The following is a 15,506-nucleotide window of genomic DNA, read 5'->3' as shown; positions in this document are numbered from 1 at the left end:
TTTACCAATGTACCGGGAGGAATGAAACTGAGAAAATCCGTCGCCGTGGTGGAATATTAATAACCTAATCCTAAGAAGAATCCAGTGGATGTTGCCGCAGAGTTTGGGACTCTAGAGAGCATTCCAACTTTTTTTTGGTCTCTGTTTTTAAATCTCTCTCCCTCTTATCTTCCTCGCCAGTGGGACTGCTATTTTCGTGACTGATTCGCAGTGCTACTTCACTTCTCTATCATGGACCGGTCGACGTCTTTGGATATAGAGGCGCTCAAGGTAAGACCCTCGCAGCCGGGCGGCGCGCAATTGTTTGTTCCACGGGAGAGAGTTGCGATCCTCCGCTGGGCGGGTGGATGACTGGGTGGCCTGTTGGGTGTCTGGATGTGATGGTTTCGAAGTGCTGGGAGGATGAGTGTTATCACTGGGTGGCAGGCTGGATTGATCCGCAGCGGAGTGGCTGATAGTGACGGGTTGTACTTGCTATGCAGGTGGCTGAATGTGGCTTGATGTGTGACCGGGCGGCTGTTTGGGCTAGTAGGGTGACCCAATGGCTTCGGGATGCTGGGAGGGCGGCTGGATGGTGAACTTATCGAGGTGCAATAAACGGATGGGGTTCTCAGTCAGAGTATACCCAGATCTGGATTGTTGCAACACGATCCGAGATGCTCTCTCCAGGTCTGTCTCCTCCACCACACACATGCACAAAAACCACACGCTTTCTATGTTGGTTTGGGAATACAGAGAGAGAGAGAGAGAAAGAGAGAGAGAGAGAGCGAGAGAGCGAGAGAGAGAGAGAGAGATAACGTGCACGCAGTCTTCGGAGCGTGGGATGCATTTCAATACGCTTTTCTTGCACAGAGAGTTGTTGCAGAGAGCTGTTGTGTGAATCGGTGGGACGCTCGATAGACGGGACGGATTTTCCCGACGGGGCGGCATCTTTGTGCAGCGGGTCGTGCGTAAAAAAAAATAAATAAATTAAAACAAGAGCCGAGAGTGAAGGAATTGATGACGACATCCCTTCTCAAAAGTCTGTTCTTAACCGACATGACTAATTATTCGACCTGGGTGCGCTTGTGCCCGTCGACGGCTTTGTGTGCGTATTCCTGCAGCGTGTGGATCTGGGTCGCTGCTTATACTTTATTCTTTCTCTATCCGGGATAGTTATGCCCCCACCTCTTAACCCCCCCCCCCCCCCCCCCCATCACGTGGATGTCACATCAGTGGGTTTACGAGTATAGGTAAATTACAGGCTTGTGAAAGCTCAGGTAACTTCGATTCCACCTTAATCTAGGTTTGTCCAAATGATGTTTAGGGAAAAACATGCGGTATAAAGGTGTGTGTTTGTGTGTATGAATGGCGTGGGTTATCTTGCACAACCATTCTAAAATCCTTGGAAGCAGGTGTACCAGGGGAGCATTCAACACCTGTCCCCCCCCCCCCCCCCCCCCCCCCCCCCCCCCCCCCCCCCCCCGTACCAATAGTTTGGAAATGTATGCGAATCATTATTTCCCTCAACATTCATTCACTAAAATTGTAGTGTAGATTAAATCTGCATATAAGTAACCTGAACGTTTATGTGCAGTCGCAGTATTTAACCTAATGAGGCCGTTTAGGTTAACCTAATGAGGCACATTCATGTTGTCACTTTTGAGTGCAATAATGAAAAGGTTTCCAGTAGCAAAACTATGTAAATCAGTATTTGAGTGATACCATAATAAGCCAGGAAGGTCAGGTCAGTATCACTACAGACAATAAATGCCACTTACATGCTGTAAGAATGTCCCACCTTGATCAGGGAATGTACTGTAGACAGGAAATGTGAGTGGAAATGCTCATTTTCTATACCGCTGCGGTTACTGATAACCAGTGATTGGCTAAATCAGCAAATCAATGACATTCCCCAGAGGTTTGACATTTCAAATAGCATGATGTGATCATATTTATGAGAAGGAGACGGGGAAACTGCTCTTATGCAGTGCTCCAAATTGACTTCGACTCAGCTGGCTGGTCGCAGTTTCCAAAGATGGAAATTGACATTCTGCTTTTAAAAGGGGACTTAACTGTTAGCCAATGAGCTTGACCTGCAGAACTGTGGGAGTATCGATGTTTTTGTCCCATGTGTGAGCTGTTTGGTCTTTCCGGATGTCATGCTTCAGGTGATTGAAATTATAATTGTAACGTATTGTATGTGAGAGAGCATTATACACAGATATAAGAGCATACAGAGGGTAAATATCTTGCATTTAGTTAAACATAAGATATCTCCCACGACTTATCTTGTTCTCTATGGTGACAAGCAGGTCTGTTTTCGTCTCTCACTTCTCAGAGAGCCAAACTTGTGATTCATTGGGAATGTCGCCACAGACACGCAGTTCTTAAAACTGTGAATGCAAGGGTTCTCAGTGGGCCATTGGCTCAATAACCATTGTGTTACCTCAATCGGCAATAGATAGTAACTTAACAGAAATGGATTTAGGTTAAAGTCTTTGAGATTTGTACTTTAAAGCGAGGCTTTATCTGACTTTTTTTCCCCATGAAAGCTGAGTTACGTACCCTTTTGTCATCTTTGAAAGGTATTCATGCTTGTGTGGTGTAATTCAAAAAACCTTGGCAGGTTGACTATTTGAAAAAGAATATTTAGGAGTTTAATAAGATGTTGAGAATCGCTTCTGTATCTCAGAACGCAACTGAAAGATCATGATGATTCACTCCATATTCAGAGTTTAAATCGCAGCTTGTTCTCTGTGCTTTGTTTACGCAGCCCGGCCTGGCTACGCGTGCATGTGAGTCCCATTGTTGTGCGCCCCCCCCCCCCCCCCCCCCCCCCCCCCCCCGCTGACTAACTAATCACTGCTACGCTGCACTGCGCTCATACGGCTGTTACCGCTGATAACAGCGAAGCGAAGAATATTGCCAACGTCACTTCTTTTTAATACATTAGTATTTAACATGATTGTGCAAAAGTTCTTTCTATAGGCCCCGAGAGCCAGCTTTCACCCCCCCAAGTGACCGGATTGGGTGGTCACCAATCAAACTTCCACCCCGCCAGTGTTATTAGTCCATCGCTCTGCCCATTGAGTTGAAGGGATTTCTGTCCACTTCCACCAGTCCATCTATCCATCTGCTGGTTGTTTTTTTGCAGAGCTGGTGTCATATCTTTGGCAGTGCTGGGACATTGGTAGTTGGCAATCAAACATATACACACACTGTTTCCTGCAGTGTTTTTCCATTTTTAGTGAAGGTCGCAAATGTGTGTGTTTGTTGATGTGGGTTAAGCCATGTTTATCCGTACTTGTAGTTTTACATTTATTTGGGAGTAAATTAAATCAATGCAGTGTCCGAGCAAGAAGAGCAAAACTGTGAGAGAGAGAGTGCCTCCAGGTTTGTTGGCGAGCTGGCCTTTCAAATATTTAAAAAGTAAATGGGGGACAAACACACAGCAATCCAAGCTAATGAAAAAACACTTTTTTTTCAGTCAGATAAAAGTGTGTGTGTGTGTGTGTGTGTATGTGCGCCCAGAAGAGCAATCACAGGAAGTGAACAGCGAACAAGGACAACATTGGGACATTTGGAAGTCACTGCATTATATCAAATAAATAAGTGTGTTTGTGTGTCTGAATTTGTCCTAAGACCTATCTGCTTGTAAATCAGCGCAGGTTTCAATATCAGTAGAGCAGTTTAAGTGCTATTGATCTTTAGTAATAGCTGCACCATGAATTATATGCGGTATAATAAAGGCAGTCAGATTGAATTTGACCCTCTAGATCTGAGGCTCTCAACTTGTTACTGGATCAGGCATTGGAAAGCCAGGAGAAGTTTAATTTCCGTAGTGCTAGATCCAAGGTATAATTTAGCCCTGATGTAACCAGGCAGAAGAAATCCATACTTAAAGGCATCATCTTGGACACCAAATATTGTCATTCTGACGGTCATCTCGCAACCTATTAAAGCCCTTTCATTCTTTTTTTCTCCATCTTAAAATGAAAGACCTAGAATTAGAGTGAGACCTCTAAATTATGGTTGGCTTGCTGACAATGTGGCTGCCAGTCTAGACATATTCATCACCTACTTCCACTTATTCACAAGCCATCTAGATTTTCAGAATAGTGCAGAACCTCCAGTTGATGGTTAGTTACCTTCCAAAGTGGCTGGCAAAGTAAACCAACTTATGGTACAAGCCTCAGCCAGAATGAACCAGCATTTGCATGGTGGCTGCTTTCCCACCCTGTTTGCACTCTTTCACATAACCCCATTTGGTAAGCACCCAGTGCAGCCACAGTTTTGCATTTTTGGCCACTGAGCAGCTCAATTGGAGCAATTGGGGGTTCAGTGCCTCTTCCAAGGGCACTTTAGTAGTAGCTGCTGAGGGATGGGAGAACATTACTCATTCATTTCAGCCAGCCAGCCCCAAGCCTGCCTCTCTAACCTTCAGGCAAGCACAATTCCTCGTCTGCATAGTAGCAGGCACAAGTTCAGCTAAACCACCTAACAAGCACAAACATAAACCACGCACGAGCTCAAGACGTAACGTGCTGCTGCAGTGTGAAATACGTTGTATTTTTGGTGACAGTTATGTTTGTAGAAGCTTCCAGTGTGGCAGCTGCACAAATTGAAAAGTGGGCGAGCCAAACAGACTCCATTGCTGGAGCCTTCCCAAACATCTGCATGTGAGAAGCCATAGCAGATATGCCATGAGGTATTTAACATCAATAACAAAGCCCCCAGGGTGCCAAATGATTCGACAGCAGTGTATTGATGGGCAGAATGTGTGAATTTATCTACATGGACATTTCTCAACCTTTGGGCTGGGACCACATATGGGATCGCATATGCAATTCAACTGTAGAGAACTTTTAAGACTGATATATTGATATACGTCTGTGTTAGTTATTGTTTAAAAAGGAATACACTGAACGGGTTGGAAACTATCAATGTATTTATGAATCATTTGGAGGTCCCTCAGCATGTATGCAATGCGCAAACTCTTAGCAACTTTATACTAAATATGCATTGCAGTGGTGATGAAAATATCGGGACTTCATTGACTTGTGCTGATGTGACATCTTTCCAGAACAATCTGATGATCAGCGTTATAAAGGCCACTGGCCAATATTTAAGTTACAGCGAGGTTTTCATTTCAGATGACAACATTATTGCAGCCCTGTTGCAATTGTTGCAGTGGAGCAGCTGGTAGCCGAGAGCTGGTCGCTAATGGTTATTGGTAATGGTAATTTAAGTTTATTATAACTGTAACAACTGCATTCCTTTCATCACCCACGTATCCTCAATGATACAAACATCTCCTTAACCTTCTTCCCATCCTTACATCAGCTTTCAGCGGATACCTCCCCCATTTTTCATAATAATTCAAACGTAAAGTCTTTGGGTTGCTGTTTTCTAAATTAAACTTTAAGAAGCTTAACATATTCCCAAGTAAGTAGTAGTTGTTACTGTCACTAGTGTCTTTCTTATAGTCACCAGTGGCCGGCATCTGAAACTCTGAAAGCTGGTCCTTACATAGTTGTCATGCAGAAGTGCATCCTTGTTCACATCCCTAGACTGAACAAATGTAAATCAAACATTCTAGGGGTTTACTAGGATGAAAGAGCAGTGCGAGGAAACACTGAGAGCTTTTGATCTTGTTAATCACACCCCCTTGACAGCTGCAGAATAGCCTGAACTTGCTTTTGAAGTAAAGGACTGTCTCTACAGTCCGTAAACTTTTAGTTGAAGTGGACAAACCAAAATGTCCTGATAGTAGAGGCAAGTTGGACTGGGGAGCCGTCCTTCTCTCTTTTCTTATACTTCTCCTCACTCTCTCAACCATTTCATTCCCTCTATCTTGCACACATCAGTCCATTTTACAGGTAATTAGCCGCTTCTTGCGCATGAATATTCATGTTTGATAGCAGTTTTGTAGTGTTTGCTGAGCAATAGAGTGAAGTAATTGACACTGTTGAACCCCACTCCTCCGCTTTGCTTGCAAGTGTGTGTTTATGTGTGTGTGTGTGTGCGTGTGCCTCTCTGTCTTTGTGTGAGCTCTCCACCACTCCACATATTGACGTGGCTGAAGGTAAACTCAACCAGCTCTGCTGCACTAAATTTAAGAAATAAATACCAATATTTTGGAAAGTATTCGTGGGAGATAGACGGGAAGTTTGAGGTCAGCATCTTCTCTCTGTTTTTTCTGCAGAAGTTTCTCTGTGACATACTTAGCTTAGCTTAGCCCAAGAGTAGAAACGGGGGAAAACAGCTAGCCTAGTTCCTTCAAGAGAGACCTCTAACAACTCCACCGTAGTCATCATAGGTATGTGTTGTTTGTCTATTGAACATATGTGGAAATAAGACAATGTGCCTTAATGGTCATTATTATTGTAAGTGCATTGGATGTATTTACTGACCAACAACAGATAAGCTCTGTGACCCCCATCTAGCATCCCAGAAGTCCTGTCCTGATTGTGAAGTCCCCCGTTTCGCTTTCACTTGAAACCTAGGATATTCCCTAAGATGTATTTTTGGGGTAGCTTTCTAACTAAGGACATCGCGTAACAAGATCATCTTGGACCCGTGCCTTTCCTCTATTGGTGGAGGCTTGCTTTTTCCAAACTGAGCTAAAGTGAAGCCTAAACCTTGCCTGGACCTGTTATACACTCTCTGTGTACCAAATGCACAAAGTCAATCTGTTCATCCAACTCTTGATAAGGCAGCAAACTGGCTTGTGACGGACACACATGCACACAGATACATGAACATCACACAGAAGCCACAACGTCTTTTTCAGATATTTGACAAACACTGACAATATAAAGCAATTAATTGTCAGACTGATGCATTAACTTCCTTCCATATGTCATGCCAATACATTACGAACAATTAGTGCAAGCTGGCAAAGAGCATGTTGATTACAAACATTGGATTTGTAACAGGGGGGGCATGGATCATCCCATAGCACTGCATTTATAGCTCCTCAAATTCTGACGGTGAGAATTTATTTTGTGAAATTTGATGGTGACCGGCACAGAATACAGGCTCCCAGCTTACTTGGTGGAATGGATTATGGACCAGATGGGTGCTGTGAAGATTCATTGGGCGCAGGGAGGTTGGAGCATAACACAGCAAGTGCAGGGGGACGCAATGTTGAGAAAACTGGCCTGAGCAGACCACTGACCTACATGCCATCTATTACCATTATTAGTATAACGTCCAAAAGACTTTGGAGGTCAAAGCGAAGGTTAATGAGCTGCGGACTGCACATAGCAAATTTAATCATTTTCAAGATGTGCTGGCACTGCCAGGCCGATGTTTTGCAGAAACCAGCGAGGGCTGCCAGTTAAGCTGTGTGCTCTGCAAGTAAATGGTGTTGGAAGCCAAACAAACTTTGCATGAAATTACACGTAGAGCACCGACTACATTCAAGTAGAGTTTATTCAAGCATCCGGGATCCGGACACAGGCAGACACCATTACTGATATAGAGGCCTTTATTATTGAATTAAAGACAGGGAAGGTGTGTGTGTGTGTTTGTTTGTGTGTGTGTGGACGGCACTAGTAGATGTGTACCTGGGGAAGTGGACTGCAGAGGTGGTTTGTAAGCGGAGTGAAAACATAAGGGTGGTGAACTTGGCCCTGGGGAAGCTCCAGGGTCCACATCACTGTAACAGACACACACACGCACACACACACCATATCACACACACACACACACACACACACACAGCCCTGCAGAGCATCACTTAATGCTGATAATACCTCGTGGGGAGAATTGTGTGTGGAAGCATTAACATAAAACCCTTTGCATTCACATACAGATGCAGAAACAAACCCAAACACATGTTTGCTCCAGGCATATTTACTCTGCACCTAGGCCCCATGATCACTACTCATGGCTGTAATCTCACACACACACACACACACACACACATACACACACAAACACAGACCAACACACAGCCACACGTCCTAACAGTGACGAATGCTTCACCTCACCACCTGCCACTCAGCCTTTCCTCTGTAAGCCTCAGGGTGTGTGTGTGTGACTGCGTGGGTTTCTATGTATGTGCGCCTTTTATTTCCCATGTTAGCCAGCCTTAACTTAAGGAAACGCTTTGTCCGCTCTGACGTACTGTTGCAGCTACATAGTCCCTCTTGCACTGCAGTCATTTTGACGCTTGGATGTGTGTGCCTGAGAGAGCCGCAAATGTGTGTGTTCCCACGGCTAATGCAGGAGTGTGTCTCCGCATATGTACAGTAATTCAACTGCAAATCGTATAGCACTACATTCTCTCTGCAGCACATTAGAGCTTACGTAATGCCTGCAGTCTTACAGTGTGTTCCTGTCCTATTCAAATGACGATTGTTCTGCTTGTTATCTGAGCCGTTGTCCTGTTTTGACTTTTACTGCTGTCACTCAGTGTGCTAGTTTGTTCAGCTCAGACAGTGTGTGTGTGTGTGTGTGTGTGTGTGTGTGTGTGTGTGTGTTTATGTGGGTGGGCTCAGCATTAGCCCTTTAAGTGGCATCTCCTTACTCCCTCTCCCGGCAAAAGCTAAATAGCTCTACACTAATAATGAACTGGTTTGCACACTTGGAGAGGATATGAGTTTGCTTCCATGGCCTGGGTGAAATGTCTGCTGAGGTGCAGACTGGAGGTGTGTGTTTTATTGCTTTAATGAACCAGTTACCCAAATCTGTCATCTTACCTTGGCATTTGGAGGAAATGTGGATTAAGTTGGCCGATGGTTACATCTGCAGTATGCAGGACTTTGATGCACAATTACGGCCACCTTGCTCACCTAAATCACTACGTAGTGCTGCAGCAGAGAATAGCTGAATGAATAAAAACGTGAGAATAAAAATACAAGCTGTCACTCGGCTCACAGCAGTGAGCGAGAGCTCCAAAAAGAGAAGGCACGACTCAGCAACAATACATCTGTTACCTTAATTCTTTGGTTGGGTGCAGTTTACCTAGATTATACAGCACTCCTGGGAAGTTTCCAGTAGTTACTCGCGCCTTGCTGCCATTTGGAGTACAGTAAACACACACCGTGTGTCACTATTCCTATCACTTTATCATGGTATTGAGTATGTTATGTATGCGCTTTATGATGTCGACCGCATGAAAAAAAAGCTATAGGTTGCTGAAAACAATTTCATGGGCATCATATTTAACGACTTCTTAGTTTCAGATGTTTCTCTACAGCGATCTGTACAAACCTTTGTGTCAATCCATCTAATTGTTGAGATATTTCAGTCTGGACCAAAGTGGTGGAGGGACCAACCGGACACTGCCATCCCTAAAGCCAAGCCGCTAGCGTGTCTAAAAAAACAAACCTTCACTTCATCACAATCGATATAGCTGTACGTGGTGATTTTTCACAGATGTGGTGATATTGATAAGCTGTTAAAGGGGCTGTATACAAGATTGGGTGCATTTCTCTTTGAACATGGAACTGGAAGGGTGGGTGCTATGCTTCCATGATGATTCGCCGTATGAGCGCAGTGCAGAGCGGCGGCCGTGAGCTAGCTATTGGGGCGAGCTCACATGCACGGACATGCGCAGAAAGCATGCACGGCCAGCCCGGCTATGTCAACAAAGCACAGAGAAACTCGGATTACTACACACACAGAGAGAAAGAGTGACTTTATTCTCTGCTCAGATAGACATTGCTCCATTATACCTTTTCATAGCAGAGTTGTTTGTCGTGCTATATTGATGCTCTGAATCCCGTATATTGCACCTTGAAGCAATATATAATAATGCATAGTGATCAAGGCTCATAGCAACAGTCATCCTTGATATGTCAGATTGATTGATTGCTTGCAGCTGATTTAACAACAGCGCAATCTATTGCTCTGATTCTGGTATTGACAGTCAAATGCTTGTATCAGCTGGCCTGCCTCTGACAGGCTGCATACATTATTATTAATTCTGCAACTTCAAGCTATATTTATTCATTAACAGTCAATGAATACCTTTAACTTCAGGTAAGAGATTTTACATTTCAGGTTTCATCCAAACGGGCCTTTCCTGCTGCTTCCCCTTAAAGGTAATAATTGTGTCCCTGTCCATGAGATTGAAATGATTTGTCTCCATTTCATTTGCAACCTAATTCCCTGCCCCCTGCCACAAGCCTGTTCACTACATATGGAATGTTGGACTTTAATATGAGGTGTAGCTCACCATGAAGGGACATTTACATTTGTCGTTATGTGCACTGCCGCAGGCTATGCCCCCCTGTCCAGCAACGACAAGTTAATAGACTGCCTTGCCCCGGGGCTAAACATGGACTTACATCCGTTATTAATCTCAGTCATTTAACTCGCCCCAAATTGCCACGATCGTTTGGAGATTATTGCAACATGACTCAATTTGTCAACAACATTTTAAATTGAATTATGCTACAATGACAAGGTAATCATGATCTAGTGATTATTACCTGCAATGACAGGCTAATGATCACCTGTGTTTTTGTCAGTTACACAAATCAATGCCTCTTTATTGTTGCTTTATTGCAGACACAGGCTGATTAAGCAGTTGTTTTAACGTGGATTTTGAATGAAAGTGAATGTTTTTAGCTGCAGGGGCAAATTTGCCTTCTTATTCATTATTGTTTACTGACCGTAAAGTAAATTTACTTCTAGGACTTTTTCTTAAACAAATACAATTATGGTAATTTGCTTTTTGTGTGCACTCCCTGTTTCCTCAACCTTCATCACACACACATGTGGCACTTTATTCCCCCGATAACATTTAGTTTGTCACATCCCTGCAGCAAAGCCTGCTGTGCCTCAGCCTGGCTATCATTTACCGAGACTGTGGAAGTGACACTGGGATGACAGGCTAGTATTCGTCTTTTCAGCCGCCATCTTGTCCCGTCTGTCACCTTTACGAACCACAGCCTCTGTCACACACGAACTCAGCTCAACATCACAGTCAAAGTAAATATTAGGGGGGGGGCTTCTTCTTTGCCTCGATGATGATTAACCATGTTCACTGTCAACAAGGAAGACAAGCCAGTCCAGTCTTCAGTCTCAATTCAGACCAGTATGGTTTTTAGGACAGAACTTCACTGCAGCACACATTCAGATAGATTCACTCTACTCCAGGCATGTTCAAGTTGAGCTTCACTCATGTTTAATGTAGTTTAGTTACAATTCTGTTAAGTTCAGTTAGGCTAGTTAAGGCCTGGTCGTTTTAGGCCGACGTAATAATCTCGGCCAGTGTAGTTTAAATGGTACTTCAGCTTTATTTGTCATTTGAGCAATGAGTACTTTCAGCCGAGCATCGAACAAATACAGAGTGACAGGATGTGATTCCTGGTAAAACAAACAAGTGCCCTATAGTTCACTCTGCATCACTGGTCCTTGTACTGTATATATGTCCCAGCAGTACAGCCAGCAGCAGCAGCAGCACGCTGCATTTATCTGCACGCATGTATCTGCCTTCTTGTCCCCCAGCTCCCTGACGAGTAAATCATCTGTTCTCAGCTGTGACAGCACAATCTTGATGTCCGTCACTTCCACAGGCCAGGCTGGGCCACACACACAGGCAATGACATTATACACACACGCCGGTGTCCGCAACGCACACACAAACACTTTTTTGTCAGAGGGGTTTCTCGCCCACTCAAGGGCAGAGCAGTGACACCTCATCATGGGCCAAATGAAGCACGAGTGGCAAGGAGTGGAGGAAGAGAAGAGGAGGGATGGAGGGATGGATGGAGCGGAACGACAGAGCAATATGGAGGTGGATGAGTGGAGCTACTACATGCCAGATAGGCGACCGGCGCCAGGCGCCAGATTTCAGGGGCATGAAATAGGCTCTGGGAAACATGGCGGGACAGACAGTGAGGGAGAGAGAAAGTGAGGGCGGGGAGCTTGTTGTATTGTAGTAAAAAGTAAAGAATAACATTTGTATTCATTTGTAATTTCTAGGCAATTAACAGAACCCTTTAGTATATTCTAAGAGTGTTGCATCAACACCAAAATCTGTAGTGTTAAGATAGGGAAATGGAGTCACATGTCAAGGATGCTGTCTATCTGGTTCAATCATCTTTTGTTTCTGTCTTTGTTTTTTTAGTAATTTGAGTAGATTTCATGCAGGGACACTGTAATTCACTTTAATCGAGAGGGCAAGGGTGAAGAAAAAGGAAATCGGGGATACAATCATTTCATATGGGCAGTGAGCCTGACAGCCACGCTGTGAGGAAACAGCAAACAAGACAAAGACGGGTTGGTCTCTCTTTCCATCTCACATTAACATGCTTTCCACATCATGCTTCACCTTAAAATCACATTGCATTCACACATGACATTCAAATATGCACATGTCGCTTCCTTTATAATGTTCCCATCTTGTAAAAGGGACTAACACATCTCATACTGCTCGTGCATGTACAGATATCCTCACAATCCATTTTGACAAGTTTGCTGCCTAAAGCCTGTCTGAATTGTGATTTAATTGCATAAAGATTAATATTTGTCACACAGTCCATACGCGAAGTTGATTTTCAATGTGGCCAAATGCACCTGTGATTACTCCCAGCTGTTGCTTGGATCATAAATGCATTTCAGATGCATAATTATATGCATTTCTGCCGATTGCACTGTGTGATTACGACTACATTAGGGTGACACATAGGTGGAGGAACCGAAAATATAAATTGGCGCAAAAAGGAAAGAAAAAAAAAATATATTCTTGGAAAGATTTAAAGTGTATGTGTTGGAGGAATAAAGCAGAATGCGACAAGGTCCTTGTCAACGCCTGTCCCCGTCATTTAGAAGTGAGCGAGTGAAGGATAGAGAGAGATGGAGTGATGGAGCTGTGTTGCGCCTCAGAGAGCCACAGATGGAGAGTGATGATAATGCAGCAATAGACAGAGGACAGAGAGAGCAGGAGAAAGGGGTGAGAAGGAGGAGAGAAAGAGGTGAGCATGGATTATGGAAAGGTTTAGATAATGAAGATCGAGAGGACAGATTGGAGTTTACGAAGACCCAGAATTATTGGAATAGTGCATGAATCCAAAATAGTGAAAACATGGACAATATAACCTGAAAAAGTATTCCCACAAAAATGACAGCTGTCATATTTCCCTGGAGATTTTTAAAAAGAAATACTGAGTTGCCTGACAAATGTAGGCCTGCTTTTACCAGGAGAATTGACAGGATTGTAAACTGACTTGCAAATGTGTCTCGTATCCAGTTTGGTGCCCTATTTATTGCTGTTATGAAAATACAGTCTGTTTCCACATAAGTTATTTTGATAATGATCAGTCCGATCGTCGCCTTTGCAACTGAAGCTGGTATTTATTTACATCTATTTGCATTCTCGGGGTAGGATTACATCTTCATTTGAGCTGGACAAAGTCATCTTTTATCACTCTTTCGAAGGAGGCAACAGAAATGATAAACACGGCTCCACTTTTCCCCCTACTGAGGAGAAGGCAAGGGAGTAACGACCGATGGGAACAGATTGTGCAGGAGCTCTTCTAAGTGAGTGGCTGGCAAACTTCAGAGTGAGGCTTCTACCTAGAAGGCAGGACTCTCTCTCGCAAATGAGAACACCGAGTACTGAGCACACACACTCCTGGCTGAGATCTGACCACCCTCAGAGGTGATCTGTCATCACACCCCTTCTCATTTTGATGGTAGATGGAGCTGTGTGTGTGTGTGTGTGTGTGTGTGTGTGTGTGTTTACACCTCGTACTGCATATGTTCTCCCTTTCTAGTTAAGATTACCTGATACACATTCTGTACATTTTAATAGCATGTCTGGGGTTGTGGATGGATTGCCACGAACATATATCAGCGTGAAGTTACATCTGACTGACTGGTTTGTGTACAATGCACAGAGCTGGCAACCGGCAAGCGTTCATGTGTAGCAAACTGAGGGGAAATAAAACAATCAATTGAGACGCATATTCCGAAAGCGCCGTATACGTGTCCAAAGAATGCTCCTGAAACCCAAATAATATCGGCATACCCCACATGCCTTAATCGGAAAAAGCAACATTCGGAAGAATCCCTTCGGAATATGCTGTTTACATGACCCATATCAAATTCAGAATATTGTCATATTCGGACTAACAGTGGAATATTAGTGCATGCAAATATAGTCAGTGTGGACTGTGTGTGTGTGCAGAGGGGTACGTGTGTGTGTGATGTGTGTGTTGCAAGGAGTTGGAGGATTGATCTTCCCTTTAGAGATCAATTGATGTAAATGGACTTGCATTTATATAGCACCTTTCTAGATTTCCGAACTTCCGAACTCAAAGCGCTTCACACACACACACACACACACACACACACACACACATTAATACACTGATGGCAGAGGCTGCCATACAAGGTGCCGCCTGCTCATCAGAATCTAAACTAAAACTCATTCACTCGTTCACACACCGATGGCAATTTGGGCCTCAGCATCTTGCCCGAGGACCCTTGAACATGAGGACGGGAGGAGCTTGAGATTGAACCACCGATCTTACGGTTAGTGGAAGACCCGCTCTACCTCCTGACATGATTTGCAAAGCAGTAACACATGTGTTGAACCACCATTGTGGTGTGGGATTTGAATTCGATCCATGTGCTTGTTACTTCGATTTGCACTTGTTTGCTCCGAAATAGCTCTTCATGTTGTTTGTGCCACATCAGAGGACGGGCAGCTCATGCGCCTGTCATTCTTGAAATTTAAAAGTGCATTTTGGGAAAATAACTTATTACCCTTTCTTCTTGACATGAAAGACACTTATTTTGATATTGTGTTACTGTTGTTATTTCTTTTTTTTATGTGGGGATCTGCTTGATCTTCGGTTCTCTGATTCTCTGATATCCTTACACCTGCTTTTGATGCTTTGTGTGCATTCGTCCATGCAGTGTGTGTGTGTGTGTGTGAGTGAGATTTATTTGGGCATATGCCTGTATTTGAAAGGTTTGATGTCAGTTGTTTGTTCTTTTTATATGGGTTGAGCTTTTTCCATCCCTTCTACCCTTTCCATCCCTTCCCAGCATGCCGCAAACAAATGTGAACTTGTAAAGATCCAAATCCAAGATTCCAAATCCAAATCTCCAGTCATCTTTGAGTCCCAAAGTCACCCCGACATCTCTACAAAGAAAGCGCCTGTTAACAAGGGGATCGTTTCCTCTCAGCGGCAACCAACCACCGCTTGAAATAAAAAAAGATTTGCAGCTGAATAACACTTCTTGTAAAGAGTTGAAATACACAGTGATTGTGTTGACAAACAGCTCGCTTACAGACGAAGCCAATGTGATTTACACACACACACATATATAAATACAGTATATATATATATATATACATATATATATACATATATATCTATTTCTTAGGTTTTTCTTCCGATTACCAACGATCACACAGACATGAGCGTAGGATGGCGCTTATGGAGCTTTGGAATGCTTCATTGCATTCCAAATATGTCTGATGATGACAATTTACGAACAGACTGGACTGAAAAAAAAGAAAAACCAGTTGGCATGAGGCCGAGCACATTCTC

At 43.6% G+C, this 15,506-nt stretch overlaps 1 protein-coding gene across 1 annotated transcript in view; it reads left to right on the top strand.

Moving 5' to 3' along the window:
* Nucleotides 1-231: 231 nt before the first annotated feature.
* The window catches only part of LOC306695696 (zeta-sarcoglycan-like), a gene marked incomplete at both ends in the record, with an annotated part of 296,154 nt that continues 280,879 nt past the window's right edge, over nt 232-15,506 (top strand). The window contains one exon of the mRNA XM_079159002.1: nt 232-270. Coding sequence (XP_079015128.1) covers nt 232-270 — 39 coding nt within the window. The remainder of the gene's footprint in view (nt 271-15,506) is intronic.

This window comes from Pholis gunnellus (genome assembly GCF_910591455.1).
Source record: "Pholis gunnellus genome assembly, chromosome: 5".
NCBI classification, from domain to species: Eukaryota; Metazoa; Chordata; class Actinopteri; order Perciformes; family Pholidae; genus Pholis; species Pholis gunnellus.
This window is presented reverse-complemented; position numbering and strand designations above follow the sequence as displayed.